A 24,041-nucleotide genomic window follows, 5' to 3' on the forward strand; every position below is an offset into this window, starting at 1 on the left:
ATAAACGTCACTTTGCACAAATTTTATTATTACTAATAATATTTTATTTTAATTTTTATTTATAAACTTTTTTAAAAGACATGAATTACAATTTTATTATTTATTTTATTTATTATTTATAATTATTATTAATATTATTAAAGCATTTCTTTTTTTATTAATATAATTTTAATGATTTTTTTATTTATAATTATGATTATTATTTTTATAGAATTTAAATTTTTTGATTGATTTTATTATAAATGCTAAAAACTAAAATTTTTATTTTTATTTTATTATTATTATTAACTTTATTAAGCGTTTGTAAGAATTATATTTCTGTATAAATTTTAATAATTTTTATTCTATTTTTTACATCACATGAAATTATTTATTTTAGACTTTTTCATATAATTTTGTAATATAATTTCATATCAATGATGTCTTTTTAATCTATTAATTTTTAATTTACTAATTTATAAAATATTTATTTAAATGAGATTATTAACCTTTTTGTAGAATTTATAATATTATTCTTTTTATAATATCTAATGCATATGTTTTATTAAATTTTAATAATTATAATTATGTTATTAATATAATTTTTTTATTATTAATATTTTTTTTGAAGAATTTATATAATTTATTATACATTTGTATTTATAATTTTTTTTCCTTACAAATAATTATGTAAAATATTACTTTTATATTATTATTATTAAAATTATAACTCTTTAACGATTTATTTTATAATATAATATTTATTAAATAAATTTTTTCCATAAAATCTAATACTTATAATATTATTATTTATATAATATTATTTTTATATTTATTGTTAACTCTTTTATAAACTTTATATGAATTTCATTCTATATTATACTTTAGTATAGATGATATTACTCTCAATCTTTTAATAATAATTATTATAATTATTAGTATCTTTATAATAACTTTTTTTATTTATTTTTTATAAATGCATTTTTTTCAAACTTCTGATAGTTATTTTTTTTTTTAACAATTTTTTTATTTACTTTATATCAATGTTTAAAAAAAAATTTATTTTTTCTAATAATTTTTTTTAGAATTTTTAATATTTTAATATTCATTATAATATTTTACTTAGATTTGATAAGCTAAATAACAATAGTTATATTGTTTACTTAACATTATTAGATTTATAACAAAGTTTTTTTATTATTATATTTTTTTAATAACTTTTTATTATAAATTAGTTATAATTATTGCTATATAATTTATATATTCATTTAATTATTAATATAATTAACATTCAAAAAAGTTTATCAAATTTTTTTTATAATTTTTTTTAGTAATTATAAGTTATCAGTTACAAAATATTATTTTATCTCATTAATTTTTTTATATAATTTCTTATAATTTTTAATGCTATATATATAATTATATTATGTGTAAAAAATTATTATGTACTCATTAAAATATTTTTTTATACAAATAAAGTTTTTACAAGTTCTTCAATATCTCATATATAATAAACTTTTTAAGGTTTTATAAATTTTTAACTACTTTTTTTTTTGTAATACTGTTTATTGTATTCTATATAAAATTCCTGATGTTAATTATAATGTATTTATTATATATAATAAAAGTTTTACGAGTTTTCTTATACCCCAATAGTAAGAAACTTATTTAAAATCTTTTAAAAAGTTGTTATACTACTTTTTATATTTCGATAATTTCATTATATTTTTTATATAAATTCGCATATTTATTTATAATATTATAATAAAAAATCGGTTTATTTATAGATATAAAAAGTTTTTTTGTCACTATCTCAATTATAAAAACTTTTTTTTAACTTTTATTATAAACTGTTATACTATAATTTTTTTATTACTTCTTTTATTTTTGTAATTTTTATTTTATAAAAGTATTTTATAAAAAATAATTAATCAAAGAATAAATATTTAAATAGTAAATTCGGATGTTGTAAAAAAATTATTATATTATTGCGAAAAGTTGAAGGACAATTTCTTAACTACGAGTAATTATATTATTATTATTACTCTTTCTATTATTTCTAGTACTATTATTATTATTATAAACTATTACTATAATTATAAAAATTTTTATAATAAAAATATTATTATTTTTAAATGTTACTTTTATTTTATTATTATATATAATTAATATTACTATTATTGTTACTACCATCATTTTTATTATAAATGTTATTATAATTACTATATATATATATTTTTTTAATATCGTTATTGATTATAAATAAATAATAGAAGCGATAAATATTCTTCTAAAAGTTTGCAGTAGTAATCGTAAAGGTGATTCTAATTATTATTATTATTATTATTATTATTATTATTATTATTATTATTATTATTATTATTATTATTATTATTATTATGTTTTGATACTTTTATATTTTTATAAGAAATTTATTTATATAAAAGACGACAAAAATATTTTAATAAATTCTTGTGAGAAAGAAAAAAAGTTATCAACAGTAATGCTGTAAGAGAAACCAAAGCGCTGAAGTATATTTAAAAGTAAAAATTAAAAAATAAAAAAATATTAATAGTGGAATTAATCATCAATATGACAGCCTAATAAAGGTCTCGTACGCAAAGGCCCCTTGCACAAATGGTAAGAAAGATAATAATAGTCGAAGTATAGTAAGCCTGCAGGGACATGCGCAAGCAACGGGAAAGGAAAAAAGTTCCTATTTTCTTAAACATCCTTTTGCGAGGTCTTCATTATCCAAAAGGGGATCAAAAAAGTACCTTAACCCAGAAAAGTAGGATACAACATGACTAATTTAACCAGCTTACAAGTAGTTTAAAGGATGCTGTGTGTAGGCAAGCATCACAAATTATTATAGGAATTTAAATTAAAATTATGATAATAAAAAATTAAAGTATAAAAATAAGAAAAAAAATTACAATTAAAATAATAAAGCGCTGCCCCCGTGCAGGGGGCCATCAAAAATGATTAAAAATAGGGACACCCCGTATAGGTGGCGTTAAGATAAAAAAAGCTACGCCGTATACTATACAACTAGACCTCGATAGCTCCGTACAGAGCGCGGTACTCAAAGCGAGCACTTTTTTAAGTGTACGGAAGGTCAGTAGAATGATAACTCCCTAAATGAAGCTAACTTTTAAGTAGCCAAATATAATAGTTTCTAGTAGAATCTAACCTACGATGGTTCTCCTCTTCGACAGGAAGCTGACATATAACTATTAAGGATTTTTCTAGTATTTATTAAAGGCTAACCCTCTTCCAAAAACAAAAGTACGCACGATGAGGAAGGTAAACTTATTTTTATTAACATATTCAGTAAATAGAAAATTTGTTCCGTTCTACTAACACTATATATCGTGTTAGTACCTAATCTGTTATTACCTTTGTAAAGAATGCTCCGTACAGGTAAGCATCAAGATTAATAACTACATTACTAAAGTCACAAAGGATAGAGTCCTTTGGACCTTTTTAAAGGTCAACAAAAAGGAGAAGTCGCTAGTAGCTAATTCACTAGCTAATGATCATATCCAAGCCATAGAATATTTAGGCCTCAATAATGAATGCTATGCCCACCCGAGAAAGGCTCTATTAAAATTTATGAGAACGAGGTTCTAGGTTGAATTAAGCGACCATCAAAGGCCGAAAAAGGGTGTCGCAGCGGTGAGAACCCACGACTTTGAGTATGCGCGTCAATGCTCTTAACCGCTGAGCTACGACGACAACTTTCGATCCTGGTAGTTTTACGTATTTAACCTGTTTTTTTGACTCCAATGTTAATCAAAGCCTGTCACTTTAATGATAGCTTAGGAGTAGAGCAATAGGGTTATTACTATCGCTCATGGGTGTAACAGAAAACTCAAACCAACTAAGGCCTAGCAAAGTAAAGGCAAAACAGCATTTAATACTCAAGTAGAAAGGAAAGCTAAGTTGTAACACCAAAGCTAAGGCAGGAAAGGAATGCACTAAACCTAGGAGTGCGAAGAGATGGTTAAAAAGGTGTACCCAGGGATCAATGGTGTTGTGTTATTACCGATAAAGGATTTTCGTTAGATTTCATAGAGTTAGACATTGGTATAAGGTCCCATTTATCCGAGAGGATGGGTTAACTAAACTAATGACGCAAGGCTAAAAAGAAGCAGTACAAGAATATCGCAGGGTTAAGCAACTTTAATATACTTCCCTAACGTTGATGGGTAGATCAACTAGTTGTAAAAGAACTTAAACGGTTTAGGACACAAGCGCCTTCTAATATAGCCCTTACGAGGTAAAATCCTGGCCCTAGCTCGAGTGGTCACATTAAGGATGAGATAACTGTTACTTTGAGAAAAGTTTGCTATAAACCATTAAGCACTCGTTTATATTACAGATCACCTTTAACTAGTTGACAAGTTAAAAAATAAACCTAGGCGTTTACCATCAGGGTAATTTAGAACACTAGCTCAGAAGTTAGCACTCTCAAATTATTATAATTCTCTAGAGAGCACTAAGAATTATTAAAAGGTTAGAGGAAATGAACACCACTACTTTAAAGAGATTAATAATTAATATCCAGGGTTCCAGGAAGGATCGCACAAATACAGACCTAAATTAAATTCAAGACAGTGGTAGTACTCCCCCCCTTCATTATATGAGCTTGTCTCTAGACCTTAAAAATAGTTATTTTTGAAAATTTTTATTAATAAGGCTTAGGACTATTGTGGCATTGCGGAAGAATGAATCTCTTTCCTTTGAAAGTTACTTAAGTGAAACGATGACAAAACTCTGTCTCTCGGTTTGTAAGCAAGATGGTAGCTAAACCAGCACTGACCATTGTAAAAGTCATCAAAGAGACTGACAAAGAAAAGTCATGCTTCAAAAAGGCTAGAGTCTACTTTAGTAGAACAAAAGGAATTAAGTATTATAGATATGATGGCTAACTAGCTTGTTCTCACTAAATTAGAAATAAAAATAAAGTCAAGTAGGAATGTTTCTTCCTTTCAGTCCTAGGGGAGGTAAAAAAAAGAAAATATAATAAAAAAATTATAAATATCAATTGAAAAAAAATTAACTAGTATTTTATGAAAAATATATAAATTATTAATTTTTAAAAGAAGAAACATATATAAATAAAAAAAGATTAAGTTTAAAATAAATACCGAATATAAACATTTTAAATAAATTTAAAAATAATATTCAGAGATGATTGTTATAAAAAAAGGAAAGTAATATCAACATAGAAATAAAAATGTTTAAAAAAGAAATTGATTTTATCAAAACAAATAATTTACACATAATAAAAGAATAATTTTATAATTAAAAAAAATAACTATAATAAGAATTTGCAATAAATTAATTCAAAAAAAATAAAATATAAAAATAAAATGTGAAAAAATTTAGCTGAACACGTTATCATAATCTACTTGAAAAATATTAATAAGTAAAAAAAAAATTAACCCACTAAAAACAAATTCTTAAAATAAAAAGAAAAAAATTTAGTTGAGTACGTTCATAAAAATTTTTTTTTAATAATGAAAATTAAAAAATTGTAACAATAAAAATTAATTAAATCTTAAATAAAAATAACTCAATTTTTAAGTTAAAATAAAAATAAAAAGGAAGAATTCAGATGAACAAATTATTAACGTTTTTATAATAACAATAAAAAAATATATAAAATTAATTATAAACTTCTGTAATGATATTGACTTATAATTTAGAGAGTTTCTAGTTTCCTTTCGCAGCATTAAAAAATAAATATAGAAATGTAGAATAAAAAATTTCAAAAAGCACAGTATTTAATTTTAAAAAAAAAGTTTGTACGGCTAAAATTTTTTAGATAATATAATAGCAAGGACGTGGTCCTTTTGTAGATTCTGTTAAAGTTATATTTATTAATATAAAGAATTTTGATAGTATTTAAATATAAAAACTTATAGGAAAAGTAATTTTAGATAGAAAAAAATTCAATTAATTTAGAGTAATTTTTTACTAACTCTTCACTTTTAAAACTAATTTAAAGAAATATTTTGTCATAATATCTTTAGTCGTATAATAAAACAATTTTGCTTACACAACTTTCTAGTGTAAAAAAATTTTTCCACAAAATCTTTATCAAGTTTACTAAAATATTTATTTTTTAATTGACCAATAATATTTAAATAAATTCTCAAGCTAGAAAGAGTAAAAATCTACTGCCTACAAAATATGTTTTTTCCTTAAAACAATTATAACCATTTTACTTGCTTTTGCAGGAAACTTAACAAAATACCTAAAATAAACTTTTTTTCAACTTTTACCTTTAAGATGACTAAAAAATATTTTGCTATAAATTTTTAATCGTATAATTAATCATTCTTTTATTGTTAATAATCTCGGTAGCTCTCGCGTAGTATTTTTTAGTATCTAGTCCTCGTAATGAGTACCGAGGTAAAACTAGAGATATAACCTTACTTTCGTTGCTGGAAGACTTTCCTCGACTTTAATACTAAAACGAGTGCACTTCATTGCGCTATAAAGGGTAGATATTCATTTAAAAAAAAATTATTTCGAAGACCTTCGGAAAAATCAGGCACGTACTATTACCACGAAGGCCGTGCGTGCACACTGAAAAATTGTTAAGGCTTTTAAATTATAGTACTTTATAAGCTACTCACTTCGTTAGTAGAAACAAAATGAAGTTTTACAAAGTCGGGTCTATTTTTTACTGGTTTTAGATATGTATTATAAATTAATCATAAAAATTCAACTTACAGAGCTAAAAATTTACTACCTTAATTATTTGCAACAGTAAAGAGCGTAAAGCCCAGTATTAATAAAAACTTTAATTTTTTTTCTAAAACTTTTATAACAGTTTTTCATGCTTTGCAGTATAGCTAAAAAGAGTTGGTTCTCTAAGGCTTTTATTCGGTTCAATTATTTTAATTTGGATTGGTCAATAGTAATTTTTAATGCGCGCGAATTTTAAATATAAAGCAATTGAATTTAATTTAAATTAGACAATTAGATAACCGCTGGCATTTGGATGTAACTTTGTAAAAAAATACTTAAAAAAAAATTAAACACCAAACAATCACTTCTAACTTTTTTATGAATACAAAATATTTATTGAAGGTTAAAAAATTAATATTTATTTTTAACTTTACTAAGTTTTCAAAGGCGCGTCTTCGGTGCTCTTTTTTATAATAATAATGATTATAATGCGTCAGTTACTAAATAAATATTTTCTTACTATTATGTATATTTTTTATTGTAAACCAATTTTTCGTGAACTTTTTATTTCCTTTAGTATACATATTCTTATAATTTTTTATTATAGATATATTATATATACCTATTATATTTTAAGAAATAAATAAGATGAAAGCTCCGATGTAAAGCTAAACTGATAAACAGAAAGTTAATAATTAGTATACAAGGCTTTAGTTCTCGTTTTCTTAAGAAAATCTATAATAAGGAAGCTTTCACGTGGAAAGTCCCTCATGTTTTTTTTGCTGGTTACTTATTAACCAGTATATTTTCCTTTGATAATTAATATATTTTTATTTGTTACTAATTATCCAGCAGTTCTTGTTAACTTTATGACTAAACTCCTTCCCTTTACAAGCAATTCCAACTATAATTATTATAAATTTTATTATCAGTAAATACAAAACTTCATATAAAAGTGGATTTTTTAAAAGCGAGCAAAAAAAATAATGGAATAGTAGACGCTTTACTGGGTAACAATAATAATATCAAATAAAAACTAGTAATAATAATATTTTATAAAACAGAAAAATCCTAATAACAAAAATAATATTAATAATAATACGAAAAAGTAAAAAATTTAGAATTACTAATTCACATATTATTTTTTATTAATAAGAAGAATGTATAAAGTTCAGAAGTAGTCTTGCCATTTCCTAACATAAGTAGAAACCTAATAAACAATAAAATGTATAATAATAATAATAATAATAATAATAATAATAATAATAATAATAATAATAATAATAATAATAATAATAATAATAATAATAATAATAATAATAACCTTTTGGGCAACGTTTTCTGCAAGACCAGCACCGCTAGAACTAACTTTCTCAGCGAACTCTACTGCTGCAATTTTTAAAGAATCTAATATATTTTATAATTATTATATTTATTTATAATTATTATTTATTTACTATTATTACCGTATTTATTGCTTGATAGTCTTGTTTCTTCTTCAATTCCAAACAGTTGAGCGGAAGATAACGATTTGGCACCATCATATTGGCGTAATTGAGCCTAAATTGGTACCAATATATAACAATTTGTTACAAACTATTATTAAGTTCACTAAAAACGTACACTATCTGCTACATAACGATGGGATGTGTTAAACGCTTCGCTGGAAATGGACTTGGCATTACCGAATTTGGCAGTAATTGATTCTATTGGATAAATAAATTCATTACTTTTACTCTTTTATTATTACTAAAACTTATTATTTTATATTTTTCGTTTTATATAAAAATATTAATAACAGTTTATTATTATAAAAAAATATATTTACTATTATAATAAAAAGAGTTAAAATGTTTTTTAAAAGCATAAATATAAACAAATGAATATAAAAAATATGTAGCACAAGTGTAAATATTTACTATAATAATATAAAAAATAAAAATAGTAAAATAAATAAATTTATAATTACTAGAAAAACTATAAAAATTAACAATAATATTAAAAATGCATTATTAAAAAATTCCAAAAGTAATAAAATAATTATATATTGATATGAATAAAATAAATAAACTTAAAAAAAGATAAGAGAATTTTTTATCATAATAAAGGAAAATAAAAAGTTAAAGTGAAAATTATAAAGTACTGCATAAGTAATTATAAAATAATAATAATAAGCACAAAAAATCACGAATAAAAATATACTCACCCGATTCGCTAGAAGTAACACTTTGATTGGCCCTTTCACGACCGCTCCAACTTTCTCGAGTTTTTATAGGTTTATTCAGTTCAATATTTGCTTCATTTTATTTATTATTATTATGGCCGTAATATAATTATTATTTACTACTTTTATAGTATTAAAATTTAAGATGACATTAAATTATATGTTTTCATTAATTATACAATAATTTTTTCTTTATGAATATTTATTATAATAAAAATATAATTACTGTTAATTTATATAATTAATATTAACAATCATTATTTCTACTACAAAAAAATTAAGTTTATTTACTAAAATTTATAACTATTTTTATTTATTACTAAAAAATTATTATTATATACAAGTACCGTTAATATTATTATTTCTATTAAATCCATGCGAAGTAGCTTTTCCTTGATTAATAAAAAGATCTGCATTCATTATTATTTTTATTATTTTTTGGAATACTATTATTATTCTAAATATTATTATATAAATTATTTTCATTATTACTTATTATTTTTACTATTTTTACTATTATATTATTAAGATTATATTATTATTATATTATAATTATTATAAACAACCGGGTTTTTCCTGCTCTACTGAATCGTAATAAACTTCTCGTTCGTCATACGAAGGAGTGTACAGATAATCGCTGCACAGCGCACAAAAAAGTTTTATTATTATAAAACTTTTTTATAAAGTAAATCAAGCCTATACGAGTACGCCGAAGTAAAGTTATAAAGAAGTTCATTATCGCCTTCATATATATAAAAAAGTTAATAATAAGTAGATATATAAAAATACTTGTAAATATAAAATTTGCAACTTTAGAAAATTGCATAAAGTAATTAAAATATACATTTATAGAAGAAATAATAATAATAACAATTTAACATATAGAAATATGAAATAATAAAAATATTCAACATTTAAAAAAAAAGTTAATAAGTATATTGTTAAACAAATAATAATAAGAAATATTTTAAATAAATAAAAATGGTTTAACTTAAATAAAACTTAAAATTGAAAGAAAATAAATATAAAAGCAAAGGAGTATAGAAAGATATTATAAGTAAAATATTTAACTTTTATAAATATGTTTAAGTAAAAGTTAAGAGAAATAATAATAAATAAATAAATAATAAACTATATTTAATAAATTAATAAAAAATGTTTTAAAAAATAATAATAAATAAATAAATATAATTTAATATTTAAAAAAAGTATAAAAGAAATAATATTAAATTAATAAATATATACAAATATATAAAGTCAATAAGTAATAAGTAAATATATAAAGTTAATATCTCAGGTAAATAAATATTAAATGTTTAAAAAAGAATAATAAATAAATAAATAAAATTGTAAAAAAAAATAATAATTAATAATAAATATATAAAAATATATAACTGTGTAGAAGAAATAATAATAAAATAAACAACTATATAGTAATAATAATCATTTAAAAAAAATAATAAAAGTGAATTAATAAATATATAAAAATATAGAATGTCAATAAATAATAAAGAAATAATAATTAATAGGTAAATATATAAAGTGAATGATATATGAATGTTTAAAAGAAGTAATAATGCAAAATAAATAAATATATAACAATAAATAATTGAAAAAATTGAAGTTTAAAGTAATAATACTAATAAAAAAAAATATAACAATATAAAAAGTTAATAGATAATATACTAATATAATTCGATATATATTAAATATACAAAAGAAATAATAATAAATAAATAAATATATGAAAACTTAAAAGTTAATAGACAAAATGTTAATAAAAAAAAAATAATAAAATAAATATTAAAAATATAAAATTGATAAATCTAAATATATAAAAGAAGAAATAATACAAAATAAATTGATATATATAATACATAATGACTAAAATAAATAAATATTAAAAAGAAATAATAATAATAATAATAAATAAGATAATCAATAATAATATAATTATAAAGTTTTAAAAACTTAATAAAAAAATGAATACGAAAGAAAAAAATTATAAATTTTTAAAGTATATACTTCACAAATAATAATGAATTTATTTTATAAATAATAAAAAATAGTGAATAATTTCTTTATTATAAAATGTATAATAATAATAATATAATAAAAAGTTTATACTTATACTACTATGTAAATATGATGATAAAAATATTGTATATAATAATACTTATAAGAAAGTGAGTTCTAATTTCTTATATATTCAATGCAAATTAGTTTAACATAATTTATTATATATATAATAACAATATTTAAAATAGTTATAATAAAGTTTGATGTCAATAAGTCATAATAATATATTAAATATAATAAAAAATAGTTAATAATAATTGTAATATACAAAGCATATAATAATAATAGCATTATTACTAATAGCAAATGATATAAAAATAGTAATAAACTTTTTTATAGCAAACTTTTTAATTGATCATAATTGTACTCAAGATAATAAATATATCCAATAATAGGTATAAGAACAATAATAAAGTTGTCTAATATTTACTTCAACTAATAAGCTATTAGTTTCACAAAGTTTATAAAAAATTAATATATTTATTTTATTTTATTAACTTTTATATAAAAAATAATAGTTTTCTTTATATAAAACTTTTATAAATATAATATAATAACAGAAAAAGTTAAAAAAAAAATTTTTTTTTAAATTGTTTTTTTTTAAATAATAATTTTCGTAATAAACACTAAATTCCAGTTAAAGAAATTTTAACCAATAAAATTCGCATTTTATAATTTTATCAAATAAGGCGTACTAGCAAAGATTTTAGTGAAAAATTATTTAATAAATTAAAAAATAATAGTAATAATAATTATTTATATTATTATATATAATAACATTGCCATACATATAAAATATTAAGTAATTATATAATAATAATTATAATTATATAATCATATTTAATAAATAACATCACTAGTAATATCAAAAAAATAAATAAAATAATATTAACTTATTATTTCTTTATTCTAATGACAAATAATAACGATAACTAGTTAATAACTAATAAAACCTTCCGAACTTTGAGAAGAGAAGTCATCAAACAGATCACGTGGCGTCCTAAGGGCGGATGAGTAAGTGGTAATTGGCATATATACTAAATATGTTCTAGCCAACCGGTATTCGGCATCCGGAGTGGGGATTATGGTCATATTAGAAGTGGCGAAATGGGCATTTTTGTGGCCAACAGACAAGCCGGAAACTCGCATGCCTAAACGGTCCAGCGTCGACTGCAATTATAAAAGTTTTAAAATATTATATGCCAATAGAAATGAGAATAAAGACTTGCTGTTGGGGATCCAAATACTTTTTCTTGGCCTCAATATTTGCGTTCAGTTGTTTAGATATCCTTTTTTTAATAATATTAATAATAAAAACAACAACAATAATAATAATTACTTTTCAAAATGCTCTTCAATGGCTTCCTCATTTTTTTTATAAGTTACAGTAGAATTCTTTTGTAATTTCATGCGCTTTATTATTTATACAGTAAAAGAAATATTTAATATATAATAAAAATTAATAATTTATTAATTAAGTACTAAAAATAGTTAAGTTTAGATATAATTATAGACAACATTTGTTCCCACCAAAAAAAAACTATTCGTTATATTTATAGCGCCCTAAAAAAAATTTAAATCAAGTAAAGAATTTTATGAAAAATAATAAATGCTTATATTACTAAAAAAATTAAAAAGTTATCTAATTTGAATGCAGGAATAAATTTCGTAGCGGTTTTACTTATTGTGATTATATTTTAATCTAGATCAATAGTTGTTAGTTAAATGCGTCCAATAAGAAAATATCCCCAAAAAATACTCAAATCACGTACACTTCAAAATTAAAAAAAAATAAAAAATAAAAAAATATACATACAATTGTTTGCGCCAGTTAAAGAAAACAATTGCTGGCGCCAATAAATAACAAAATATTTTGGTGACAATAAAAATTTTATCCAATCAGAAAAAAATTTAAATAAATTTAAAAAAAGATTATTTATATTTGAACATTTAAATTTATTTAGCGTTAAAGCTTTATAAAAAAAACTTTTTAGGGCATATAGTTTCATGCTATCGAAAGTGTATATTGATATAATTATTAACAATAAATTCATTAAAGTTTTGTAGTTAATAATTATTTTCGGTTAACATACTCGTACGCGCCAAGATATATTTTTTGAGTAATAAGAAAAAGTAATGAATTCTATTTCGCAGTAGAATATAATTAAAAAATTATTCAGTTGACTAAAAATAAAAATAAAAATAGTTAATCTTGAAAAATCTAAAAATTTCAAATATTTAATTTTGAAATCAAAATTTTTTGCGCCCAAAACAGCGCTAAATATTTTAACAAGCATAATTTATTTCGACATAAACTATAATTTCGTGAATAAATAATATGCGAAAACACACGTGCCTGCTCTCAATCAAAAAAACGACTATCAATTAAAATCATAAAAAAAACGCAGTAATCAATTATGCTCCTCATTAGTCAATCATTGATGAGTTTCACGAAACTTATTTTTATTGGTTTTAAAATCCAAGCTACTATTTCACGAAATAACTGCAAAATTCATTATTTTTTTTGTCCCCAAAATAATATTTTTGTGCCAGTCCGCCGTAAAGTTAAAAAAGAAAAAGGGCGCCAAAGCGAGAGCATATAATAAAATGACAAATAATTTTTGGCCCCAACAAATTACAACTTCATCATCAGCTTTGGCGGCTTTTTCGATTTCATCAAAGTTGATATCGTTTTGAACTGTAAAAAGTATTACCATTATTATTATCATTATTAAAAAATGAGAAACCTTTTACTATTCCAAGGCAGTTTTGCAAGTTCCCAACAGAATTAAATTTATGAGAAAATAACAACAATAATAATAATGATAATAATAATAAAACCTTTAGTAAGAATTTCTTTACTTGCACGATTTTGAGAAGCTAAATATATTTAAAAGTTTTTATAATATTACAATAAAAGTAATGTTTATCATAATTATTTACAAACATTTTTTTTTAAATTCAAAAAACATTTATTATTACTATTAATTATTATTATTAATAATTGATAAACATAATAAGAATTATTATGAAAAGTTTAAATAAAAATGATATAAAAAAATTTATTACTATTATTTGTTAAAAGTTCATTATAAAAATGAAATATTACAAAAGGTTATAGTAATTTATTATATTTATAAAAGTTTTACTGATAATAGTAACAAGTAAAACTTATTAATATTTTTTTAAAAATATTATTTAAACTAAAATATATTACTGATAATATCAAGCTTATTATAATAAATAATGGAAAACTTATTTACTTTATTATAAATTTTAAAAGATTAAAATTATAAAAAAACTATTATGAGCAGGTAATAAAAGTTTTATTATTATAATAAAAGCAAGTAAAACTTATTATTATTATAAGAATGCAAACTAAAAATATTATTAATAATAATTAAAAATTAAATAATATAATTATTACTATCAAGTTTGACTTTTATAATAAAATACTGTAAAAGCTACAATTTATATTATCAAAAGTCTTTTTTTGATAAAAATATTTTAAAACACTATTTATTATTATTAAAACTGTAAAAGATTTGTATAATTATATAAAACTAAATAAATTATTATTAAATAAAAATTTTACTATTATAATAAATATTATTAAAAGTATTATTATTATAAATAAAATATTTATTATAATTATAAATCGTAAAAGATTAATACAATAATAATAAAAACCAATATTTTACAAATTTTATTTTACAATTTATTAAAAGCTTATAAAAGTAATATATTATTACTAATAAAATATTACTATTATAAAAAAAGTTAATATAATTATAATAATTACAAGTATTATTAATATTATTTAAAAAAAAATAGTATTATATTAACAAAATAATAAAAACTAAATATTATTATTTATTAATGTTTTGCTGTTATAATAAAAATAATGTAAAAGTTATGGCGATCCTTAAAATAAGTTATTATTATTATTAAAAGTTTATTATACCAATAAATATTACATATTCTATTATTTCTTAATAAAATATAAACAATAAAAAAGTGGTCATTTATATTTTTATCCTTGTTATCATTATTTTTAAAAAAATATTATCGTTATTATATATAAGTATATTACTAAAAATAAAAAGAAAAAGTATATTATTATGATTTCCTTATTAAAAAGATTATTAATTTATAATATTTTTCGAAAAACTATAACTACTATAATTGACTAAAGTTTTATATAATTTATTATTGTTTTACTTTTACTAAAAAAAGCAAAACAAGCAAAAGATCCTGATTAGTAATCATAATTCTGAAAATTAAACTTTTTTTGTTTATTATTACATTTATTATTACATATATTATTGCACTTTTATTATGTATTATATTATTATACACGTATTATTATTATATTTACTACTATTATTTATAATATATCTATTGTTTATAAAATAAATATTTGTTATAATTATAAATATTATTATTATTTATTTTGTTATTATTATTATTACTAGTATATTTATTTATATATTTACAGTTATAATTATTATTACTTTATAGATTGTTACTATAATAATAAAAAAAAAGCAAAAGTTATTATTTTTATTATTATAACTGGTTTTTTCGATTATTATAGTAAAAACTAAATATTATTTTAGAATTCTAGAGTTTTATAATGATTATTATTTATTAATTATTACAATAATAATGAAAACAAGCAAAAGTTATAAGTATTATATTTATATTTATAAAAATTTTAAAAAAAGACAATTTATTATTATTATTCTAATGAATAATTCTTTACAAGTTTATTATAATAATAAAAACTAAATAATTATTAGTAATAGTTGTTTGTTATAATATTTAAAAATATTATAAAAAAGTTCTACTTTTTTATAATCAATATTTTATTTATAATTATTAAAAAAAATCTATTATTATTATTTTAATAATTCGTTAAGAGTTTATAGTATTATAAAATATTAAAATTTAAAAAAAAATTTACTTATTTATAAATAATATTAATTTTATAATTATTAATATTAAAAAAATTATTAGTTATTACTGTTTCATTATTATAATAAAAATTAAGTATAAAAAAAAGTTTTATAGAATTATTTAAAAGTTTACAAATATTATTTAATAATCAATTAATATTTTATTTATATTTATTATTATTAAAAATATATATTATTCTTTTGTTAATATGAATAATTCGTTAAAGTTTCTTATAATTATAAAAACTAAATAAATAATTATTTTTATTAATAGTTTATAAAAATATTAAATTTAAATAAAATGATTACTTAATAAAAGTTTTACTGTTAGTATCATTATACTTTAATATTTATTTATAATTATTATTAAAAGAATATAGTATCATTATACTTTAATAGTTATTTATAATTATTATTAAAAGAAAATATGTAATATTATTCTTGTAATAATTCGTAAAAATCATTTAAAAATTTAAATGAAGTAATAAAAAAATTACCAATTATTATTATAAATATTATTAAAAAAATGTAATGCGTTAAAAATTAATAATAATTATAATAAAACCAAATAAATTATCAAAAATAAAAATATAAACTAATGAAAATTATTATTAAAAAAATATATAAATTTATTACTATATAAATTATAATTATTATTCGTTAAAAGTTTATTATAACAATAAAAATAAAAAAAAATAAAACTATAAATTATTGAAAGTTTTATAAGTTTTAGAAAATAATTATAATTATTTATTATTAATAAAAGTTTTATTATTATTTTAATTATAAATACCAAAATTATTATTTATTCAAAATTTGCAAAATAATAAAAAGTAAATTTTATTTTGTTGTTTTAATATAATTTATATGAAAATAACTATAAAATATTATTTACTATTATAAAAGTTTTTTTTAATAATATAATTCTTAATAAGAAAAAAATTAATTATTATTGAAATTATATTGATTTTTACTTCTTATTAGTAATAAAATAATATATAATAAAACTATTTTTTTATTATATGTATAAATAATTATAATAAATAATATATAATGATTAAAATTTCTAGTAAAAATTTTTAATCTAAGTATTATTCATTATTAGTTAATAAAAGTTCTAATTATTATCAACTGTCCTTTAAAGTCTATATTATATAAGTTTTTTCATAATAATAATATGCAAAAATTCATAACATAATTTACTAAAAATTTTACAATAAATATGAATACAAATATTTTTTAAATAATAATAAAAACTAAATATTATTATACAAAAAATATACATATAAAAGTTTTTAATATTAACTTAAACTAAAATACATATACTATAATAATAATAAATAAAAGTTTGAATTTTAAGAAATAAAGATTTATAAAAGTTTTATAGAGAAACTTTCTTTAATTAATATTATTATTAATAAAAGTTTCTCTGAGTAATAAATAGTATGTATAATATAATTATAATTGACTATTGTAATAATATATAAAAGTTTTTATTAAAGTTAATAATATTAACTGAATTGTTATCAGGAAAATTTTTATTATTATTATTATTTTATTATTATTATTATTATTACTATTATTACTACTATTAAAAGTTTTTCCATATAATAAAAACTATATAAAATATAAATTAAAATTTCGCAATAAAACTTAAACTAAAAATATTTATTATAATTAATAAAAGTTTTAATATTTTCTGCATAATTATAATAAAAATTTAATTTATTATTATTATTATAAAAGTTTTTACCAATAACAAAACCTAAATACAACTTAGTTATAATAAAAATCATATATCAAAGTTTTTGATTATCAAGTTTATATTATTATATATGAATGTTTTATAAAAATACTCATTTATTATTATAATTACAAATTTTTATTTAAAAAAAAATTATGATAATAAAAATTATAAAAAGCGTTATAGTAATAATAAATACTAAATATATCTATTGTTATATATAAATTTTAGAAAAAGTACTATAAAAATTTTTTATTTAAAAATTATTATTAATTTTTATAATACAAACTTTTATAACTTATAAATAAACTTTGAAGTATTATTATGAAAGTTTATAATAATATAGAAAAAAGTCATTTTTAATAATTTAATATTACAAGTTTATAATAAAAATTATATTATTATTTATTAAAAGTTTGCATATTGTAATTTTTAGTAGCTTTATTATTAATATTATTATAATTTCCTTTATATAAAAAGTTTTATTATAATATTGCAAGTAAAAGATTTATTATTATTATTATTATAAGTTATATTAATAAAAAGTTTTGTTATAATATTGCAAGTATTAAATTTAAATAAAGTTTTATAATAATATTTCAAAAGATATCTAATATAATTACTATTTCATATACAAATTTTATTAGTGTTAAAGTATTATAATAGTTAAAATTTGTTAAAAAAAGTATAAAATAGAAAAATAAATAAAAAATAAAAATGGACAAACTTTTTTTTAGTATAAAAAACAATATATTTACCGGAACTGTTAGTAAATAGTATACTTTCAGATAACTTTTCCACTGGAATATTATTATTTGTATTACTTTTTGAGAACTGTTATAAAAAATAAATAGTATATATTATTTCGTTATAAATATAATAGATAAATATATATTTAAAAAAAAAACTTTATAAGTAAAAAATACAATAATTAATAATAATAATAATAATTAACAAAATATCTATATAAAAAAAATATTACAATATAAAAAAAGTAATAAAAAAGTTTTAATCTTGTAATAAAAACTATTTATTACAAGAAAGTTTTGTTCTTCTTCATTATTATTTTCTTCAGCAGACTGGCTTCCAGCAAAAAGAAAGTTCTACGAAAAAAATTTATAGTTAACTTGATTATACTTGTGCTTCATAATAAAATAATAAAAGTTTTTCATAATAATAATAAGTAAAAGCATTCAATTAACAATAAATAACAATATATAAAAAGTGTAATAAAACATAAAAAATTACATTAATAATAATAAAATAATAAAAATAAAGAAACTTTTAATTATAAATAATAAAAATTATAATTAAAATATATATAAAACACAAATAATAAAGTTTCAGTATAATAATAATATAAAAACTATTATTAATAATAAGCTTTTCTTATAAATACCAATTATTATCCATATATTTAATAAAAAGAAATTTAATAAAGTAATAAAATAATAAACAAAACTTTTCCTTTCAAAAAAAACATTGAGAAAAAATAAATAGCTTCTATATAAAATATAATAAAAGTTAATAATAATAGAAACTTTTTCTTGTGAATATAAATAATTTTAACATATTTAATAAAAATATTGAAAAAAAAATTATAATCAAAAACTTTTCTTTATAATAAAAACTTTTATATAATAATAAATAAAATAAAATTTAATAAGTTTTACTTATAATATAAATTATTATTATATTAAAAAAAATCAAAAAGAAAATTAATAATAAATTTATTTTAAACAAAAATAACTTTTATTAAAATATAAATAAACCGTAATAATAATAACAAGTTTTATAAAAATAAATATAGTTATACAAAATATACAAATAAAAAAATAATGAACAAAACAATAATAAGTTTTACTAATAATTATAAATAATTTTTAAAATAAAAAAATAAGCAGTTGGAAAAATTATCAAAAAGAAAATTTATATTATTAAAGAAAATATAATAAATAAAACACGTTTTCCTTTTAAGAGAAAATATTTTTTATAAAAATAAATTACTTGTATTAATTATTAATAATAAATTTTACTTAAAAAAAGTTATAACAAATAATTTATAATTTTACTAATAAATATAATTTTTCACAGAAATATATATTAAATAAATTTATAAAAAATATAAAAATAATAATAATTTATACTATAAATTATTTTTTATTATTTAACAAAAATAAATTTAGCAATGAATAAGTTTTACTGGTATATTTAAATATTTCCTCATAAAATATGATAAATATAAGTATAAACATATAAATATAATAAGAACTTTAACCGATAAATTAATAAAATTTTCAGTAAATTAATAAGTTTTACCTAGAAATAAAAAAGTTTTATTAATAAATTTTAATATTTTTTATCAAAAAATATTATATATACTTCAAATAATATAAATATAGTAATAATAACGTAAAAAAAAAATTAGAATGATATATAGTAAAAAAGTTTCACTTACATATTTAAATATTTTCTTATAAAAATGTAAAATGTAAATATATTAATAATAATAATAACTTTTACCAATAAAAGTAAAATTATGAAATATTATATAGTAAAAAAGTTTTACATATAAATTTATATATTTTCTTATAAAAATATATTAGCAACAATTATAAAAAATGTAAGCATAATAATAATTATAATAACGTTCACCGATAAATGAAAACATATATTATATTGGTTTATAATAAAAAGTTTTAATTATAAATTCATATAAATTCTTATAAATATATAAATTATAATTATAAAAAGGTAAATATGTTAATAATAATAATATTTATTGAAAAAATATAAAATAAAATTCGATATTAAAAGTGTATTCATCAGTAAAAAAAGTTTTATTACTAGATTTATATTTCTTAAAAAAAAATATTTTATATATATTTTTTGTAGTAATAAAAATATAATCATAACTTTTACCAAAATAAAAAATATATATTTTTTTGTAAAAAGCATATTAAATAATTAATAACTTTTTTCTTAATATAATAACTTAAATATAATTATAAATAGTAACAATTTATGTAATAAAGAAAAATAATATTATTTTTATTATAAGTACAATAAATAGTAGATAATATTAACTAATAAATATATTTATAATAAATATATACATAAAAAAATAGTAAATTTTAATAAAAACCGGAGAAACTTAAAAAATTTTATTATAAATAAATTTTACTAATAATTATATAAATTTCGTAATAAATTATATAATATAGTTATAATAAATTCAATATATTTATAACAATTTTTATTAAAATAATAATAATAAAAAATTGTATTTCTACTAAAAATATATTAAAAATAATTTAACTAATAATTATGTATTATTTCTTAAGAAAATAGACAATATAAAAAATTATAAATTATATTAAATAGTAAATAAGTTATACTAATGAATATAATAATAATAATATGGACAAAGAAAAAATATAATAATTACAAGAATAAATGTTTTACTAAAAATGATAATAAATAATTATTATTAAGTATTTCTTAAAAGGTTACCGATAATTATTATATAATATTTTTTTATAATACTAAAAATATTTAGAAATTAATAATAAATAAATATTAAAAAATATAAAACATGCAAAGTAAATTTATTACAGAAGTACTTTAAGAAGTTTATTAAAAAAATATAAAAGTAAATAGAATATAATAAAAAATAACTTCTGTTATTTTTAACCTTTAAAAGTTTTTTTTAGAAGTTACTATTTATTATTATTATTATAATAAATACATTTTTTATTTTATCTACTTTATAGTTTTTATTTTATTATTAATAGTAATATTATTGCACACTTTCGTTATTACTATTTTTTTATTAAAAGTTAAAAAATGCTTAAAATATACTCTCATAAAGAAATTTTAACTTAATAATAATATTTTTAAAACTGATAAAAAGGTTAAAAAAAAAATAGTAAAGTTTAGTTTCAGTATATATGAAAGTATAAAAAACTTTAATGAAACAAACAAACAAAAATTTATTTATAAAAATAAATAATAATAAAGCAAAGTTAAATTTTTAAAGCATAGTAAATAATTATTATTATCATTACTATTATATTTATCCAAAAGTTTTAATAGAAAAATTTCTTGTTACTAACTAAAAATATTAATATTAAAACCTTAAAGTTCCCTTGATTAACAATTCGCTCTGCTTGGCTTTCAAGTTTTTGTCGATAAGCTACCGCAGTCCGACTTAACCATATTAAAATAACAATAATTAAATAAATAAATAAAGTTTATGATAATAATATAAAAACTAAAAAAGTACATAATAATATATATAAAAACTTTAAAAAAATAAAAAATAATAGTAGTAATATTAATTTAAATACAAAAAGTCCTTCAATAATAATAAACAAAAACTAAAAAAGTATATAATGATAAATATAGAAAAGTACATAATATTGATATTTACATAATTAATATAATGTATAAAAATATAAAAAAGTAGGTAATAATTAAAATATTTATACAAAAAGTTTTTTTAATAATAATATACAACAGTTACTAAAGTACCTAAAATGTTAATATATATAATAGTAGTAATAAAGCAACTATTATGACTAATACATAATAATGTATAATAGAATTTGAAAAAACATTAAAAAGTATTTAAAATGTAATAAATAAAAGAATCAAATAATAAATAAAAATAATCCTAACATATAAAAATAGAATAACAATAAATATATAATATTATATATTATATTAAAAATACTAATACTATTAAAAATTTTATATACATCAGAATAAAAAAAAATTATATTTAAAAAGCATAATTAAAAAAAAATATGTAATAATAATAATAAAATAATGGTCAAACTTTATATTATAAAAGGTACCCAAAAATAAACAGAAAATAAAAATGCGTTTAAAAATTTATTAAAAAAATGATATCAGCATTATAAATATAAAAAATTTATAAACAATAATAAATATAATGAAAAAATATTAAACGATAATAAAGAAAAAGTAAAAAAATATAAATATACTTAATAATTTTAACAAAACTGTTAAGTAAAAAGTTACTCTTTATATAAAAAAAAATAAAACGAATAATATAAAAAGATAATAAACAATAAATAATATTATATCTAATAAAAAATTAAAGTAGTAATAATAATAATCGAGTAAAAAAAATATTATTTAAAGTATAGTTTTATAAAATCTATAAAAAGATAAAAATAAAATAAAAAAAATAAATAATAAATTATATATTTAATAATTCAAAAAATAAAAATAAAAGCATTTAAGTCAAAGCTCTACTGCAAGAACAACAACTCAAAATCATACATTCGTAATCGTAAAATATTTCTCATTGCCTTAGATATAAGTCAATTTTGTCGACAACTAATTTAAAACTTATTTATTTAAAAAATAGGAAAGTTATCGGCTAATACGTACAATAATTAAAATTAATTATTGTGGAAAAAGAAATAATTAATTTCCATAAAACCTGTTTATAATTCAACTTAAAAAAAACTAAAATTTGAAAACTTTGTACTGCTATTATTATTTATATAATAAACCTGTTATATTTGGAATGGAAATCTTTTGTATAACAATTGTGATCCCTAAAAAACTGTAAAGCAATCGCATTCCCTTAAAAAATAATTGTTTTAAAAAAAAAATTATTGTTAAATTATTTACTATTTTAAATTATAAATTATAAATTTATAGTAAATTTTAACTCTAACCTCCACACTTCATTTTTATTAATTGCTTCCATGTCCAAGAATCAAGAAGGGTGGATCTTTTTAAGTAAATTTTTTTTAAAAAAAAAAAAAATTTAAATTCATATATAATTTTCCACATCTTAAACCTCACAAAAGAAGTATGAGTTCCCAAAGAACGATGTACTCCTGAGCAAGTCATGCACAAAAATATACCGTGGGATATACTGGCCCAAGAAGGATTCTTGTAAAAAATTTTTTTAAATAGTTATAAAAAATAATATAAAGAATAAAAAGAATAATAGCACCTTTGCATTACAATCAAAACAATGTTTATTTTCTATTTTACTCTTTAATTTTTCAAAAATTTGTTCCATTTCCTCTTTTGTAGGCTCCATCCTTAATAATTTATAAAAGAGATACTTTAAAAAAATACTAATTTAAATTAATAATTTTATGAAAAGTTTAAATTTTAGTTTCATGTCTTAACCATTTATGCTAAAAAAAAAACCGAATATAAAATATTTAAAAACTTGGAAATTCAAAACTGTTAGAAAGATGGAACTAGGAAAATAACAAGATAAATAAATAACAAAAACTTATCTTTTCTCAAAATACCTAAAAAAAATTATTTTTAATTAATAAATGAGACGTAAAAAGAT

At 17.4% G+C, this 24,041-nt stretch overlaps 1 protein-coding gene and 1 long non-coding RNA gene across 2 annotated transcripts; both read right to left on the reverse strand.

The window, feature by feature from the left end:
* Positions 1-7,840: 7,840 nt before the first annotated feature.
* Positions 7,841-13,681, reverse strand: LOC135146664 (uncharacterized). Its single transcript, XM_064078791.1, has 13 exons — positions 13,630-13,681; positions 12,327-12,400; positions 12,213-12,276; positions 12,045-12,157; positions 11,941-11,987; positions 9,611-9,650; positions 9,475-9,545; positions 9,256-9,318; positions 8,891-8,980; positions 8,308-8,390; positions 8,151-8,244; positions 8,009-8,091; positions 7,841-7,894 (listed from the first exon to the last, which is right to left on the reverse strand). Exons 2-13 carry the CDS (start codon positions 12,395-12,397, stop codon positions 7,856-7,858), a joined length of 858 nt encoding a protein of 285 aa, XP_063934861.1. The 5' UTR covers positions 12,398-12,400; positions 13,630-13,681; the 3' UTR covers positions 7,841-7,855.
* Positions 13,682-18,447: 4,766 nt separating this feature from the next.
* On the reverse strand, positions 18,448-23,772 carry LOC135146651 (uncharacterized). Its single transcript, XR_010283901.1, has 7 exons — positions 23,688-23,772; positions 23,529-23,623; positions 23,404-23,459; positions 23,236-23,308; positions 21,826-21,898; positions 18,727-18,792; positions 18,448-18,523 (listed from the first exon to the last, which is right to left on the reverse strand). It is a non-coding gene; the product is annotated as an uncharacterized LOC135146651 (long non-coding RNA).
* Positions 23,773-24,041: the final 269 nt, after the last annotated feature.

This window comes from Zophobas morio, unplaced genomic scaffold (assembly GCF_036711695.1).
Source record: "Zophobas morio isolate AGI-343-1 ecotype UQ-CSIRO unplaced genomic scaffold, CSIRO_AGI_Zmor_V1 ptg000255l, whole genome shotgun sequence".
Classification (NCBI taxonomy): Eukaryota; Metazoa; Arthropoda; class Insecta; order Coleoptera; family Tenebrionidae; genus Zophobas; species Zophobas morio.

Coding starts and splice junctions, on each gene's coding strand:
- LOC135146664 (XM_064078791.1), bottom strand. CDS start 12,397: ATGAAATTACAAAAGAATTCTACTGTAACTTATAAAAAAAATGAGGAA. Junction 9,319..9,474: donor AGTAGAGCAGGAAAAACCCG/GTTGTTTATAAT, acceptor TAATGAATGCAG/ATCTTTTTATTAATCAAGGA. Junction 7,895..8,008: donor CAGAAAACGTTGCCCAAAAG/GTTATTATTATT, acceptor ATTGTTTATTAG/GTTTCTACTTATGTTAGGAA.